General features: G+C 39.3%; 1 protein-coding gene across 2 annotated transcripts in view; it reads right to left on the reverse strand.

Annotated features, from left to right (window-relative positions):
• LOC107813587 (E3 ubiquitin-protein ligase UPL6) overlaps positions 1-15,824 on the reverse strand; it is a 69,270-nt gene that overhangs the window by 29,137 nt on the left and 24,309 nt on the right. For both annotated transcript variants that reach the window (XM_075242600.1, XM_075242601.1), the window contains exons 4-7: positions 4,810-4,921; positions 3,610-3,790; positions 2,902-3,081; positions 2,465-2,644 (exon numbers count right to left, since the gene is read on the reverse strand). In XM_075242600.1, coding sequence (XP_075098701.1) covers positions 2,465-2,644; positions 2,902-3,081; positions 3,610-3,790; positions 4,810-4,921 — 653 coding nt within the window. The remainder of the gene's footprint in view (positions 1-2,464; positions 2,645-2,901; positions 3,082-3,609; positions 3,791-4,809; positions 4,922-15,824) is intronic.

Consider the following 15,824-nt stretch of genomic DNA (forward strand, 5'->3'; position numbering starts at 1 on the left):
CGCCCCTCTCTGTCATGTCCACGATTTCTCCATTATTAAAACCAACAATGCTTTGAGAAAAGAAGAACAATAAAAGGAAAATATTGAACCATCTCAGCAACATTCCTTTATCTCCGTAGAAAGGGGCTATCTCTTTCTTTTTCTGCTTCTGCTTCTGCAACAACTGATTTGCACAAATAGCTACAGAAATTTTTTCTCCAGTCATTTTGGTTCCCAAACTCTCAAAAGTTTTAACCTAGAAAGGATGAATGAAGAAAAAGAAAAAAAACCAAATTTTTGGAGAAGAAGAAAGAGCTGGAAAAGCGATGGCAGAAATTGATTTTACTGGCGAGGAGGAATCGTTGGGGAAGATGACGACAGTTGGGTGGGGTTCTCGTTTCAATTTTTTTTAATTTGATTAAGTTAAATCCACATGTCCTCGGCCTATTCGTTACTGTGGTCTGTGAATTACACGCACCTTTTGTGCCTGGCAGCTTATGAATTTTGTGTCTAAACGACACAATAAAGGCCTGGTTAAAGTATTCAAATGGAACAGAGTTAAGATAAAGTGTCTAAGTGAAAAGTGTGGATAACTTTAAGGGTCTATCGATGTATTTGGCCATTTATTAACCTTATTTCCCTTTAAATCCATCTAATGAACACTAAATGCATGAACCATATTTACTTGACCCAAATTTTCAAACATTCTCTAGTTTACCCTTACCTTGGCCTTAACAGAAATCCATCCACAAACAAACACCCCCAGACGCCTATGCCTCTTAGAGTAAAAATAAACATTTTTTACATGTTTTCGTTCCAAACAACCTACCATCTTTCATAGAACTATTACTTCATTAACTCAAGTTTTCACAAATAGGCTACATTACCCTAACTTGGCTTTGACATGTTTTTTTATTTTTTGTAAGGTAAATAATTTTATTAATGAAAGGAAAATCTCCCGTATACAAGAAGAGTATCAAAAAGTAAAGAGTTTTTCTTTGTTCTCGAAATCCGAATGGTTCCACATAAATTGGGACGGAGGGACTATAATTTATTAATCTATGAGAAAGTTCCCCTATATAAGAAGTACACCAGAAAATAGTCTTAGAGAAATATATGGTTCTATTCAAAGTACATCCAATCTTCTACACATACTGGAACCACATGGGTGCACTAAAAGGTACTATAGAAATAAGAGGCTATTCTTCATATATAGAAAATCAGATTCTCCACGCCAATCTGTGAGTATAGAAGCTAATAATGTTGTACTTCCCAATCTTATTTGTTATGTTGCCACCGAAGCCTTCCCACCCTTCATGATGTTTCTCCATACACCATGGCCAAAATGTACTGTAACATTCGTAGCCCTTCATCCCTTGTCCACAAGTCCATATTTTTGTACTCACTTCTATCCATGGAGCCTAGTCCTCAGTCCCAGATCTCCACAGTCATTTCCCAGTAACGCCCTATTGAATACTCTAAGCTCCTCCAACCCAGGTCCTCCTTATTTTTTTTCGAGGAAGTTAGAATCGTCAAACTTAATGGATGGTTCTTTCTAGAATCATTTACTATGTCCTATATAAAATTACTTTGGAACCTTTCCAACCTCCCAGTCACCTGGTTGGTGCTTGCAAAAGTGACATGCAACACGTAGAGACAGTGTACTCTCTATTTCTTTCCGCCATACAAACAAGTATCACTTTTGCCATCCAACTAGCCTCTCTCAACTCCTTTTATGATCAAATTCCATGTTGCTTGATCCTTATTTGAGGCCCCCAAATGGCAACCCGTGGTAGATAGAGGAAGAGCACCAACCTTGGAATTGAGTACCTGTGCTATCTTCTTGTTGTTGTTCAGCTCTCCACGGGAATGATCTCACATATCCTGAAGTTTGATCTCAAGTCCTACCACTACTTGTAACCACAGGAGAATCTGTCACAAGTATGTTGGCTGGTTTGCATAGGCATCAGAAAAACTAATGCATCATTAAAAAAAGGAGGTGAGAGATCTTCACACAATTTTTGTCCCTCAATCGATGCAGAGAACCCTCTACCAGCCTCCTGCTGCAGCTTGGCTATCATCTTGCTCAAAGATTCAATCACCAGAATAAAAAGCATGGCAGATGATGCCCTTGAAATGATATATTTCCATAAAACAAATCTCCCCCTCTGATTACCTCTCAAATTTAGTTCCTTCAAAAGATCTGTAACCAACCCCAATCTTGTCAAATCATTTATGGAGTACTTCCCTAATCTCCAAGGCCAATTGAATTAGCGCAAATAAAATGCGAGAGAGGAAGCATCGTATAGAATGAAATTCAGGATTGCTAATCCATGAGAGTTCATTCCTTGATAGAAAGATTTTAAGTTTTTCATGCAACTGGAGTAGTAGGTTCCAAACAATAATGACAAAAGTCATAAAACTTGGACCACAGAAATATAAAACATCTTTTTTTTATTGAGTAAAATTAATGGCATGTCTTTACCATAGTGAATGATTCTGGCAGGGCAAAAGCTAGCCTAGCAACTTCGAGTAGATTCCCTAGAAGGCTAGCATAGCCAGGAAGATCAATCTCTATATCAGGAGGGAGGACATTAACATGCTCTTTCATGCATAATGCCATCTGATGAAAATAATGACGACTCACAGATGGACTTGCAAAGACCTGCATAATGAAATGAAACCAGCTGAATAAGCCTTCAGGAAATATAAAACAAACACTAACAAATAAAAAAAGCTCCCCAAAAGCATAAATCTGAAGCTTCCAAATGAAGATGAACAACAATATGGAACAGATATCAGCTGATGATTCATGCAGAACCATCACTTGAGCAACAAGATACTTGGTCAGTAAAGGATTATTCCTTGATCCGGTCCTCCACACAAATAACCATGTTCCGGTGAAACAGTATATCCATTTACCTCTTTTAGGTGAGGAAAAAACCGCCATAAAAATGGAATCGTAAGAATCTGGGAAGGGAAGCAACACCGTGGGTCAACACTTGCACAAGAACAAGTGCTTTGACCAACATGAGGTATAATCAGTCCAAGCACACGCTCGAATGAAGCTACAACCCTGTTGGAAGCTGGAAAGTTTCTTTCCTGCAAAAATTAAACTGCATGCTGTCACTCTTCAGCTTTAATAAATACCAAGTCAATGAGATATTTGTATTCTCGAGAGACCAGTATACCGAAACAGAGAAACAAGTGAATATGTCATATAAAAACAATGTTATCTAATTTATATGATCTTCCACCTGAAGAAAATATTATGTCTGTATATTGCCAAGCTCCTAAGCTCAAAGAAGCATTGGAAGCATAGGATTGTAGAGAGTCGTATGAAAGCTCCGCTTGTTAACATTAGCCAGGATTACTAGAAATCTCCGTGAAAAAATCACAAGCTTGTCACACACACCATCACCTTTTATGATATACTTTTTAGCTCCCAAGAGTAGAAGAGCACTTTAAAGCAATAAAGCTAGTTAACAAAATTTGAAATTGATCCACAATTACAAACTACTTGGAGTTTGTGATCACTTCCCTGAAAATATACTTGAATAACTCATTGTTACAGATTACATAAGTTGTAAAATAATTCAACTAAATAGCTCTTGTACTTATAGGAGCAACCTTGCCAATCAGAATGATTTCCCTAAATAAGGAATATATATTTCTTTGAAGAAGATAGGTGACACTGCTGCAAGCCCAGGGAAACCTTAAATCAATCAGCAACGTTACTGCATCCAACAAGAGGATTGCTGATGTACAGGACTTCTCAGATTCCATAAATAGTTGATCTCTCAACTTATTCCTGCGCAGACATAGCTCATATGAGTAAAATTAAGACACGACAGCAATTATTTAGCATTCCAATTGGACTTTGTCCCATAAAAACTGGTATCTTACAGGTGTTAGATAAAATAACTTCTTTCAGAAAATAACACTATGAATGAGTAATCATAGTTCTATAACTGGTATAGCAAGACAATAAAAAATAAATGCCTGCCACAGAAGACAACTTCATCAAAGCTTATCAAATTTCAAGGTTTAGCAAAGGAAGACTCCCACCCCTCTACACCTCCACAATAAAAAATTCAAAGCCAGCAACTAGAGAGTATGTTATCAGAGTGGTCATGCTTATGGAAAGATGAAAGACATCATGAAATGGTATACAAGATAGGAAACAATTACTGTATCAGAGTTTTCCTCCTAGAATAGCTACCAACTATTTTAGGGAAGAAAGGAAAGTGGGAAGAGAATACATGTTAAAATGAATCAACCATAGAAGCTTTATTGCACTGTTGCCAGCATTATAATGATATTGTTAACCAGCTAACTAATGTTAAATATAAATAGTGACATGCAATAATTCTTGCAACCCAGTGGATTTTCACATGGTTGCTTTGTAAGGTTCAAATCAGTTTGCTTCAAGGGGACAATAATCTTTAGGATAGTGAAGGTGAAGGTCCAAATGGTCTTTCAACAGAACACACATAGGCACATAGCACAAAAAAAAAAACCATGAAATTCCCAAATAAAGAAGACTAATAAATAGCAATATAAAGATCTGGAATTCAGGTCCAATACGATCCAAAAGAGGTACACTGAAAGTACTTAATAAAACAAAAATAACATGAAAGAATCGATTAAGACTTTCTTAAACATTGTATATTTGCTTTAAAATAGCTTGGTTTTAAGCCTTAAGATAAGGTCAAATAACTCTCCTTCTCTGTATTCAACAGAGACAAAGTAACAAGTAACCATATGAAGTTCAGAAGATTCATATGGGAAAGTAAAGCAAGAAGATATGAAGTAAGGTCTTGAGTTAACCTGTTTCCATAAACAGCCCGAATACAAGCATGAACAAATTTCTTTAGCCTGTATCTCACCAAGCCAAGATCGGAGGCACAGTCCATATCAGCAAAGAGGCTAACAATGTCCCCTGTAAAATTCTGCACACTATTAATGCTAGTGACAAGTTTCTAATATGCAAAACTCAAGATGTTAATAACAGAAACAAAGGAATAATGTGTAACGAGGATCACACAGATTTTCTAATTGGAGAACAAAGAATTAGTTTTTGTAAGTATGAAACTAAGCTAAGATGCTCTCAGACATGATAATCGAGGCATAACACTTTCAAATCCTGAAATTCTGGCGATTTCAACAGCAGAGGGCATAGTTTCTCCTCAATCAATTTTCGGTGATTGATCAGAAACTCATTTTTTGTGTTAACATAGGTGATGACAGGATTTATTATCACGTTGGTGTTTAATCTTATGACATTACGAAAATTAGTTCGAGGTCCAAAATAGGGTTTGAATGGGCTGAACGCAGTATTGTCAAACGCTCATTAAGGCGCACTTAAGCCTTGAAGCTCAGAAAAGCTCAAGAAGGGTGCTTTACCTCGCTTAAGTTGCGCTTCAGTGTAAGGCAAGCACTAAGGCGTGGACCTCATAGCCCATGAGTTCTCTGGTGAATCAAGCGGTAGTAAACAACAAGTATAATCGAAAATATGCGTATTAGGTGCTAAGGGAAGCATTATGAATGAATTTGTTACTTTGTTCTTGATTACATATATATTTTTATCTTTTTTCCGCCACTGCACCCTGTTTCACTAAAGCCCACACTTTAAGCAGGTTGCGAATCGTAGCTCAGAAAATCGCTAGATTCATAAATGTCCCAAAAACGGAGAATGTTAGGGGTCGCTTGGCAGGAGGTATAAGAATAGTGCTGAATAGGGTGTATTAGCAATGTTGGTATTAGTAATGTTGGGATTAGTTATGCTGGTATTACTTATGCTGGGATTACCTTCTTATCCACCGATTGGTTTGGTGTATTAAAGCATTGCATAATTTCTAAAAATATTGGTTGCTTACAAAAATATCCTCCACATTCTTATAATTTTATACCCTATTTTTATTGCAAAAAGTTTTATTAACCACCTCATTCTCTACTCTCTAAAGCGAACTTTTTTTACAGAGGAGCAAAATTAAATGAGAAAACAAATTGAAATATTAAAGTTAAACGACAAAAAAAAAATTAATTGCTATGACATATAATACAAAATACCAATTATTAAAAAAATGGGCACATTTTTAACAAATAAAGGAAACTTCAGTCTATACTTATACGAATTCAAAATCAAATTTAGCATTAAGGGTGTTTTTGGTATGAAGGAAAATATTTTCCTGGAAAATGAGTGATTTTATCACTTATTTTCCCTTGTTTGGTTGGTGAGTGGAAAACTTTTTCCGGAAAATATTTTCTTGTGTTTGGTTAGAGAGTATAAAATATTTTTAGGAAAATAATTTTTTATGCTATTCTCCTCAACCCACCTTCCCCAAAATCCCAATGTTTTGAGGGGCAATTATGTCTTTAACCATGTTTATGCAACTATTAAAAACCCTTGCATTGCTAATACCATGGTTTGTTATGTATTAGTTCTACATAGAATAATACCAAATAGGATGTATAACTAATACTAATACTTGTATTAGTTATACATAGGTTGAAAAAATGTATCAAACAAGGAATTAGTAATACACAAAGCTAATGCTTGCATTATTTTTTCTAATACCTCCTAGCAAACGACCTCTTATATCTCTTGTCAGAATCCCAAAACACACATCTTCACACACTGAAGCCATCAGAAGTAAAAAATGGACTAAAGGGCCAGAAGCCTCACCCATTAAAACCAAAATTTCTAGAATCATCAATCCCAGGTGATTCAGAAGTCTCAGATAAAGATTTGTTGAGTCGATGCATTGTTGGTAAATTCCAGGCTTCATCGCAGAAAATCCCAACTATCAACGACACTAGAAGATGGGTCAACACCACTTGGAAACCTGCAAGTCAACGTATACGAGATGAATGTTCCCACTTTTTGTTCGAGTTTCAACAACAGAGACTGTTGAACATGTCCTTACAAAAGAATGGCGATGGAAGAAGTTTAAGTTGTCTTTAGACTGGTGGACGCCTACCACCTCTTGCTGGCCACGCGAAGTGGTAAGAAGCTGGGCATGCATTCGATGGTTAAGGCTAGCGCGGACTATATGATCCCAGAAAATATTCAACGAAATTGGTGATTTATGTGGTGGCTGGATAGAGACAGGGAAGAAACAACCCTCAAAAATCGCTTGCACTGGGCTCCAACCAAGTGAGGAGAGATGGATCAAATGTCTTGAAAGAAATAGAGGCGGAAAGTGATGGCTCGTATATAGCAATAACGATATGGTGCGAAATTGCGACGACGGTGAAGGCCAAAAATCCGACCGGAGAAGAAGCTCTGGAAATACTGTTGGATAATAAAGATGCCTATCCCTATAAAGAATGGATGGCGGAATGGAATTAGGCTTTTGGGACATGTAGGTACCTTAGAGGAAAGGGAACTTTTTAAAATTGTGGCACATGAGGTATGACATGCACGTGTGAAGAGGGGTACTAAATATCTAATACAGATGGGCTACCAACAGCTAATTTAGAAGTGGTCCATAAGTCCAAACAGAAAAACTCCTTGGGCCCTATATATGTCACTCTTTATTGCAAGCCCAGATCCCAGAAATGACTTCTAATAGCCACAATGAGGTTGGTCACGTGAGCGAGCTCGTGGAGGCTTCTAATTCAAACTTTGATTTTTTGAGGGGCAATGCAGAAGAAATTGGGGCGAAGGACATAGCTAGTCTGAACATAGGAGTATTAAATCGGGATTGGACCTAGTCCTTAGGCCCAAACTTTATCTTAAAAAGGAACAAGAAATTGGGGCAGTGGATATTGAAAATTCTAAGGGCAATGGTTCGAAGATGATTTGTGTGGAAGGCTCCCAACAATGGTTGACAGAAGATGTATAGCCTTTACATGTTCAAGATCAACTAACTGAGTTAGAAGCCACATTAGGGGTTTATCGGAATATAATGAAATTGAGTAAATAATTCAGTGTGGAGTTTTAGGGATTCGAAGGAGCAGTGTGGTCATTGTTCATGAAATTGGACAAGAAGAGACAGGAAAAGCGCAAGGAAACTAGTGTATCAACTCCTTCTAATCCAAAACCAAAAGATACGAATGAAGTCAAAAAGCTACAATTTGAAGTCAAATTCAAGGAAAGGGGGTCAAGGAGCAGGGGAACATTTCACTCTTTTGATCATCAATGAAGGTACACATTATTTCATAGAATGTGAAGGGTTTAAGATACTGAAAAAGGGGGGGTGATCAAATCATTAATACAAGAATTGAGGGCAGAATGGAGGGCAGATATCTACTGCTTTCAAGAAACAAAGACGGAATAGGAGTATGGTGCAACTGTAAGACATTTGTGTAGCAATAGATTGGCTGATTATGTGGGGTAGGAGGCTAACGGGAGGAGTGGAGGTAACAAGCTCGGTACATATGATGTGTATGCACCGGCTTGAGGGGGAGTGTTAGATATGTACATAATGTAGTCTTGTCCCACATTGGAATAGGAGTAGTATGTCCTTGTATAGTATATCTATAAATAAGGACCTCTTGTATTGTATTGAACACACAATATCAATATATCATATTTTCTCAATATATCATATTTTCTCCCGTGCCTTCTCACATGGTATCAGAGCTATCGTGAGAGATTTATCACTGTGCATAAATTCCAGCGATTCCGAGAAGTGAAATCAGTCACCGGAACCCTTTTTTCCGGCGATTTTTCAAAGTTGTTTTGTTTCTGCTTTGTCTCGGTCAATATTGTGCAAACTCCAACACTACTACAAGAGTAGTCACTGTCCGGCGACCAAACCCCAGTGAAAATCTCCGACGGTACTGTAGTTGTCGGAAGAAACTTTTCCAGCGAAGTTCCGACGTCGCGTGGGCCACCTTGCGGCCATTTTTTGGCGACGACTCTTCAGGACAGATTGTTCCCCTTGTAATTCCGAGCCTACCCATCCACGTTCCACCAAATTCTGACCACTTTTATATTTTTCCGACGTGAACAGTGATTTCATAAGTGGACTGCCGGCCATTTTTTGAAAAAGTTTCTTCAGAACAGTTGGGTCGTCTGGTAATTCCGATCCTACCCCTACTATTTTTATTTCATTCCGACCACTTTGAATTTTTTCCGGCTACTACAGTATTTCTGGCATGAACATTGTTTTCCACGCAGAACAGTGTTAAGTTTCCGACACAAAAACAGTGTTTTTTTAGCGATTTCTTCAGTTTTCCCAAAGGAGTTACTAATTTTCACTATTTCAAGTTAACCCTACTACTATTAATTGTAGCGACATGGGAACCGATACTTCGAATAGTCGGATGGTTTCTTTAGCGGATTATTTTGAGTTTCTTCAGTACAAAGCAGGTAAGCAGACATCTTATGAGATAGCTTCTGTTGTTCAAACAGGTAATAGCGTGACTTGTGTCTCTCAATCTTCATCCTCTGAGTCTTGGGTCATTGATTCAGGTGCATCGGATCATATTTCTGGTAACAAATCTCTTTTCACTACTATTTCGTATTCTCAATCTCTTCCAAGAGTCACAATGGCCAATGAGTCTCAAACCATGGCAAATGCAATAGGTCAAGCAAGCCCAATTCTTTCCTTACCTTTAGATTCAGTTCTTTATGTCCCTAATAGTCCTTTTAATCTCATAGCGGTTAGTCGCCTAGCCAAATCACTTAAATGTACCGTTTTATTTCTTGATGATCATGTTTTTATACAGGAACGCAGTACAGGGAGGATCATTGGTACCGAGCGTGAATCAAATGGACTTTATTACCTTATCCTTGCTAAATCACATGGACTCACATCTTGTCTTCCATCACCAACTTGTCCTGTTACTGATTCACCAGCTTTATTACATAAACGGTTGGGACGTCCCAGTTTGTCAAAACTTCAGAAAATGGTAACTGGTTTATCTCACTTGTCAGCTCTAGAGAGTGAGTCATATCAGCTTGGTAAGCATACTCGCTCTCATTTCCCTCGACGTATTAATAATCGAGCAGAGTCACCTTTTACTTTAGTCCATTCAGATGTTTGGGGTCCTAGTCGGGTCAGTTCTACATTAGGATTCCGCTACATTGTCAGTTTCATTGATGACTATTCTAGGTGCACCTGGATATTTTTGATAAAAAATCGATCTGAGTTGTTTTCTATTTTCCAGACCTTTCATGCTAAAATTCAAAATCAATTTGGGGTTTCTATTCGCACATTTTGTAGTGATAATGCCCGAGAGTATTTGTCTTCCCCATTTCAGCAGTTTATGAAATCTCATGGGATTATTCATCAAACGTCTTGTCCGTACACATCTCAACAAAATGGGGTAGCTGAAAGAAAGAATAGACATCTTATTGAAACTGCTCGTACCCTACTCATACAATCTGTCATGGGCGGCTTTCCAGCCGTGCCCCATGACCCCTTGGGCGCGCCCCGTGGCGTCCTAGCAAGCCTTCCAATGCCTAGTGCCACGGATGGCCCCGTGGTCTTGGCCGCGCCAAGTGACAAGCGCGCATGTGCCTCTGTCGCCCCACCGATATACCTCGCCAGCGCCCAACCGCAGGCAGATGCCAACAGCGCCGCGCGTGCAGACAACGCCGCTCGCGCAGACCCTGATGCCAAAGACTATGCTGCTGACAACGGACCTGTTTTCAGCCTTATAGCAAACTAAGTCTTTTTCAATGTAAATATAGAGTAGTTTTATTCCATGTACTTCCATTATGTTTCTCTAGCTTAATCAAGTCTAGTCTTGTAGCTTTGGATTATTTTTTTAAGCATTATTAGGGGGATCAAGCAATCAAACTTTCTAGCAAGCAAACATTTCTCTGTACTGGTGTCTCTCCCCCTCGACACCGCGTTGCCTTTCTATAATAGCTTTCATTAATACAATCAAGCTTTCTTTCATTCTCAATTCTCATTCATGTTCTCTCAATTGCTCTTGACATTGGTTTTCCCGTACGGTACTGACAATCTAGTCTAGCGTACGAAGGGGACCTCAGTTGGCGGACAGCAACTGCACTGACATCAGTTGCTTAGCCTTACGTCGCCCTTCCAAGGAATCTCAAGAAGGCGCCGCGTAACAAATCTCATGCTCCGTTGCATTTTTGGGGGATGCGGTTCTTACATCTTGCTATCTTATTAATCGTATGCCATCTTCAGCTATCCAGAACCAAGTTTCATTCTCTATCATGTTTCCCCACTTACCTTTGTTCTCTCTTCCGCCCCGTGTCTTTGGAAGCACTTATTTTGTCCATAACCTTACTCCAGGAACAGATAAGTTAGCTCCCCGTGCTGTTAAGTGCGTATTTCTTGGTTTCTCGAGAACGCAAAAGGGGTATCGATGCTATTCTCCTGACTCCAGCGGTACCTTATGTCCATTGATGTTACCTTTTTTGAAACCCAATCATACTTCACAGGTCCAGGTAATCACTTAGATATTTCTGAGGTACTACCAGTCTCTTCTTTTGGAGATTCAGTCACTATCTCCCATCCATTTTCCTCTACATCTCCAGCTTCACCATTTATAGCTCCCGTTCCACCATCTATAGCTCCAGTTCCATCACCTATAGGTCCAGTTCCTCCACATAATCCAGCTCAACCTTCTGCAGCTCCGCCACTCTTGACTTATCATCGTCATCCACATCCAGCATCAGGCCCAGGTGATTCACGTCCTGCATCAAGTTCTGCACCTACTGCGGACTTGTCTCCTCTTAGTCAACCAATTGCACTCCGCAAAGGTATACGGTCCACACTTAATCCTAATCCTCACTATGTTGGTCTAAGTTATCATCGTCTGTCGTCACCTCATTATGCTTTTATATCTTCTTTGTCCACTGTTTCTATTTCTAAGTCTACAGGTGAGGCACTATGTAATCCTGGATGGCGACACGCTATGATTGACGAGATGTTTGCTTTACATGCGAGTGGCACTTGGGACCTTGTTCCTCTTCCTGCAGGTAAGTCTACTGTTGGTTGTCGTTGGGTTTATGCAGTCAAAGTCAGTCCGGATGACCAGGTTGATCGGCTTAAGGCTCGTCTTGTTGCAAAAGGATATACTCAGATTTTTGGCTTGATTATAGTGATACTTTCTCTCCCGTGGCTAAAGTAGCATATGTTCGTCTTTTTTTGTCCATGGCTGTTGTACGCCATTGGCCTCTTTATCAGTTAGACATTAAGAATGCTTTTCTCCATGGTGATCTTGACGAGGAAGTTTATATGGAGCAACCACCTGGTTTTGTTGCTCAGGGGGAATTTAGTGGTTGTGTATGCAGATTGCGCAGGTCATTATATGGTTTGAAACAGTCCCCTCGAGCCTGGTTTGGTAAGTTCAGCACAATTATTCAGGAGTTCGGCATGACTCGTAGTAAAGCTGATCACTTTGTGTTTTATCGGCATTTTGCTCCGAATCTGTGTATTTATCTGGTGGTTTATGTTGATGATATTGTTATTACTGGCAACGATCAGGATGGTATTACTAATCTGAAGCAACATCTCTTTCAGCACTTCCAAACTAAGGATCTGGGCAGTCTGAAGTATTTTCTAGGTATTGAGGTTGCTCAGTCTAGCTCCGGTATTGTTATTTCACAGCGGAAGTATGCCTTAGACATTCTTGAGGAGACTGGAATGATGGGTTGCAGACCTATTGACTCTCCTATGGATCTGAATGCTAAGCTTCTGCCTGGACAGGGGAGCCTCTTAGAGACCCTACGAGATATAGGAGGTTGGTTGAAAAATTGAATTACCTCACAGTGACTAGACCTGACATTTTTTTTCCGGTGAGTGTTGTAAGTCAGTTTATGGATTTTCCCTGTGATAGTCACTGGGATGTAGTTGTTCGTATTCTTCGGTATATAAAGTCAGCTCCAGGCAAAGGATTACTATTCGAAGATCGAGGCCACGAGCAGATTGTTGGGTACACAGATGCTGATTGGGCAGGATCACCTTTTGATAGACGATCTATATCTGGATATTGTGTTCTAGTACGAGGTAATTTGGTCTCGTGGAAGAGCAAGAAACAGAATGTAGTTGCTCGATCTAGCGCCGAAGCCGAATATCGGGCCATGGCTATGGCAACGTGTGAGTTAGTTTGGGTCAAGCAGTTGCTCAAGGAGTTAAAGTTCGGAGAAATCAGCAAGATGGAACTAGTGTGTGATAACCAAGCTGCTCTTCATATTGCGTCAAATCCGGTGTTCCATGAGAGGACTAAACACATTGAGATCGACTGTCACTTTGTCAGAGAAAAAATACTTTCAGGAGATATTGTTACAAAGTTTGTAAAGTCGAATGATCAACTAGCAGATATTTTCACTAAGTCTCTTACTGGTTCTCGTATTAGTTACATGTGTAACAAGCTCGGTACATATGATGTGTATGCACCGGCTTGAGGGGGAGTGTTAGTTTATAGATATGTATAGTGTAGTCTTGTCCCACATTGGAAGAGGAGTAATATCTCCTTGTAGTGTATAGCTATAAATAGGGACCTCTTGTATTGTATTGAACACACTATCAATATATCACATTTTCTCAATATATCATATTTTCACCCGTGCCTTCTCACAGTGTAAACTTTCTTCTTTCAACAGGAATTTTGTTTGGTTTCTCACTGGGGTTCATGCTTCAAACTGTAGAAGGGAAAGAGAGGAGCTATGGTGGGAGCTGGCAGGGACCAGAGGAGTTTGTGAGGGTGCTTGGGTGGTATGTGGTGATTTTAACACCACTAGGTTTGCCTCCGAGAGAAAAAAAACAACAGGGGTGTCACTAGGGCCATGAAGAAGTTTTCAGAAACTATAAAGGATTTGGAACTCATTGATCCTCCATTATTAGGAGACAGTTTTACATGGGATAAAGATTAAAGAGAACAACCATGAATGTTCCCCAAGAATAGATAGATTTCTCTTTTCAGTTGAGTGGGATGAAGAATTCAACATCAAATAGTCATTGCTTCCCAGAATGTCATCTGACCAATGTCCTATTTTTTTAAAATGTGGGCAATGGGAATTTTCAAAATCCTATTTCAAATTTGAGAATTGGTGGAAGGAGGTGGAAGGATGGTGGAATTCTTTTGAGATCACAGAGAGATCTGATTATGTTCTGGCTAAGCTTAAAATGCTGAAAACTAAGCTGAAGGAATGGAATGTGTCAAATGGTGGGAGCCTAAAGATGAAAAAGATGGACCTACTTAACCAAATTTCTATATTATGGATCTTTTGCAGGAATAAAGACCACTAAATGAGGATGAATGACTGGAAAAGGCCAGCTTGCACATGGAATTCCAGGAGATTGGAAAAAATGAAGAGAGAGCTTGGAGGCAAAGGTCTAGAATTCAATGGTTGAAGCATGGGGATAAGAATACTAAGTTCTTTCAGAAGATGGCAAATTACCATAAATGAATTAACCATATAGACAAGCTGGAGGTCCAAGGGGAACTTATTACTGAGCCAGATGGAATCAAAAGGCAGATTGTATCTTTTTACCAGGAGTTATATGGAGAAACTGAAAATTGGAGGCATGTTTTCAATCTTCAAGGTGGAGCTATTATTGCAGAGGAAGAGAATGACTGGCTGCAAGAGAATTTGAAGAACATGAAGCGCTGGAGAGTGTGAAATGTGCAGCAGACAAAGCACCTTGTCCTGATGGTTTTTCAATGGGTTTCTTCCATACTTGTTGGGAGATAGTGAAAGAAGACCTCATGAACACCATTAAGAACTTTCATTGTAATGAGTTAATTGAGAAGAGCTTCAATGCTTCCTATATAGCTCTTATTCCCAAAAAGAATGGTGCAAAGGAACTCAGGGATTTTAGACCTATAAGTCTAATATGAAGTGTTTACAAGATCATATCAAAGTTGTTGACAGAGAGGCTTAAAGAGTGTGGTTGACAAAGTAGTGAATGGGCATCAAATGGCTTTCAAAAGAGGCAGACAGATAATGGATGCTTCATTGATTGCAAATGAATACGTGGATTCTAGACTTAAAGGGCAGACCCCTGGAATTTTGTGTAAACTTGATATTGAGAAGGCTTACGACCATGTCAACTGGAACTCTCTCCTAAAAGTTTTAGAGGACATGGGTTTTGGGAGGAAGTGAATCAACTGGATTTCTTCAGCATCAAAACTGTGAGATTTTCCATCCTAGTAAATGGTTTACCTGAGGGTTTCTTTCTTCAGAGAGTGGTCTGAGGAAAGGTGATCCTTTACCTCCCTTCCTCTTTCTAGTTGCAATGGTAGAATTGAACCAAATATTAAGGGATGCCAAAGGCAATGGTTGGCTGAAGGGATTTAAAGCTTCAAACAGGGGGGAAGCAACATAGAGATCACCCACCTTCTCTATGCAAATGATTCTTTGGTATTCCGCAATGCTGACGCAGATCAGTTAAAATACCTAAGGACCATCCTGGTTATTTTTTAAGCATTTTCAGGGCTCCATGTTAACTGGAAAAAGAGCATGCTCTTTCCAGTCAAAGAGGTTGAAAATGTTCAGGTGCTAGCAGCTATTCTAGCATGTAAGGTGGGTCTTTACCAACTACTTATTTGGGATTATACTTGGGTTTCAAATACAAAGCTCAGGAAATATGAATGGGGTAGTTGAAACTTGAAAGATGTGAAAAGAGGTTGGCAATCTGGAAGAGGCAGTATTTATCCCTAGGAGGAAGAGTATTATTGGTGAACAATTTTTTAGATGCATTGCCTACATATGTGATGTCCCTGTTTCCTTTACCCTGCAAGGTGAGGAAAAGAATTGATACCTTGAGGAGAGATTTCATATGGCAAGGGAACCAAGATAAAAAAGCTATTCACTTGGTTAACTGAAATTCTCTTATCACCAAAAGAATCAATGTAGGTCTGGGCATCAGAAACCTCAAAGCTCATAACCAAAGCTTACTTATGAAGTG

This window comes from Nicotiana tabacum, chromosome 22 (genome assembly GCF_000715075.1).
Source record: "Nicotiana tabacum cultivar K326 chromosome 22, ASM71507v2, whole genome shotgun sequence".
NCBI classification, from domain to species: Eukaryota; Viridiplantae; Streptophyta; class Magnoliopsida; order Solanales; family Solanaceae; genus Nicotiana; species Nicotiana tabacum.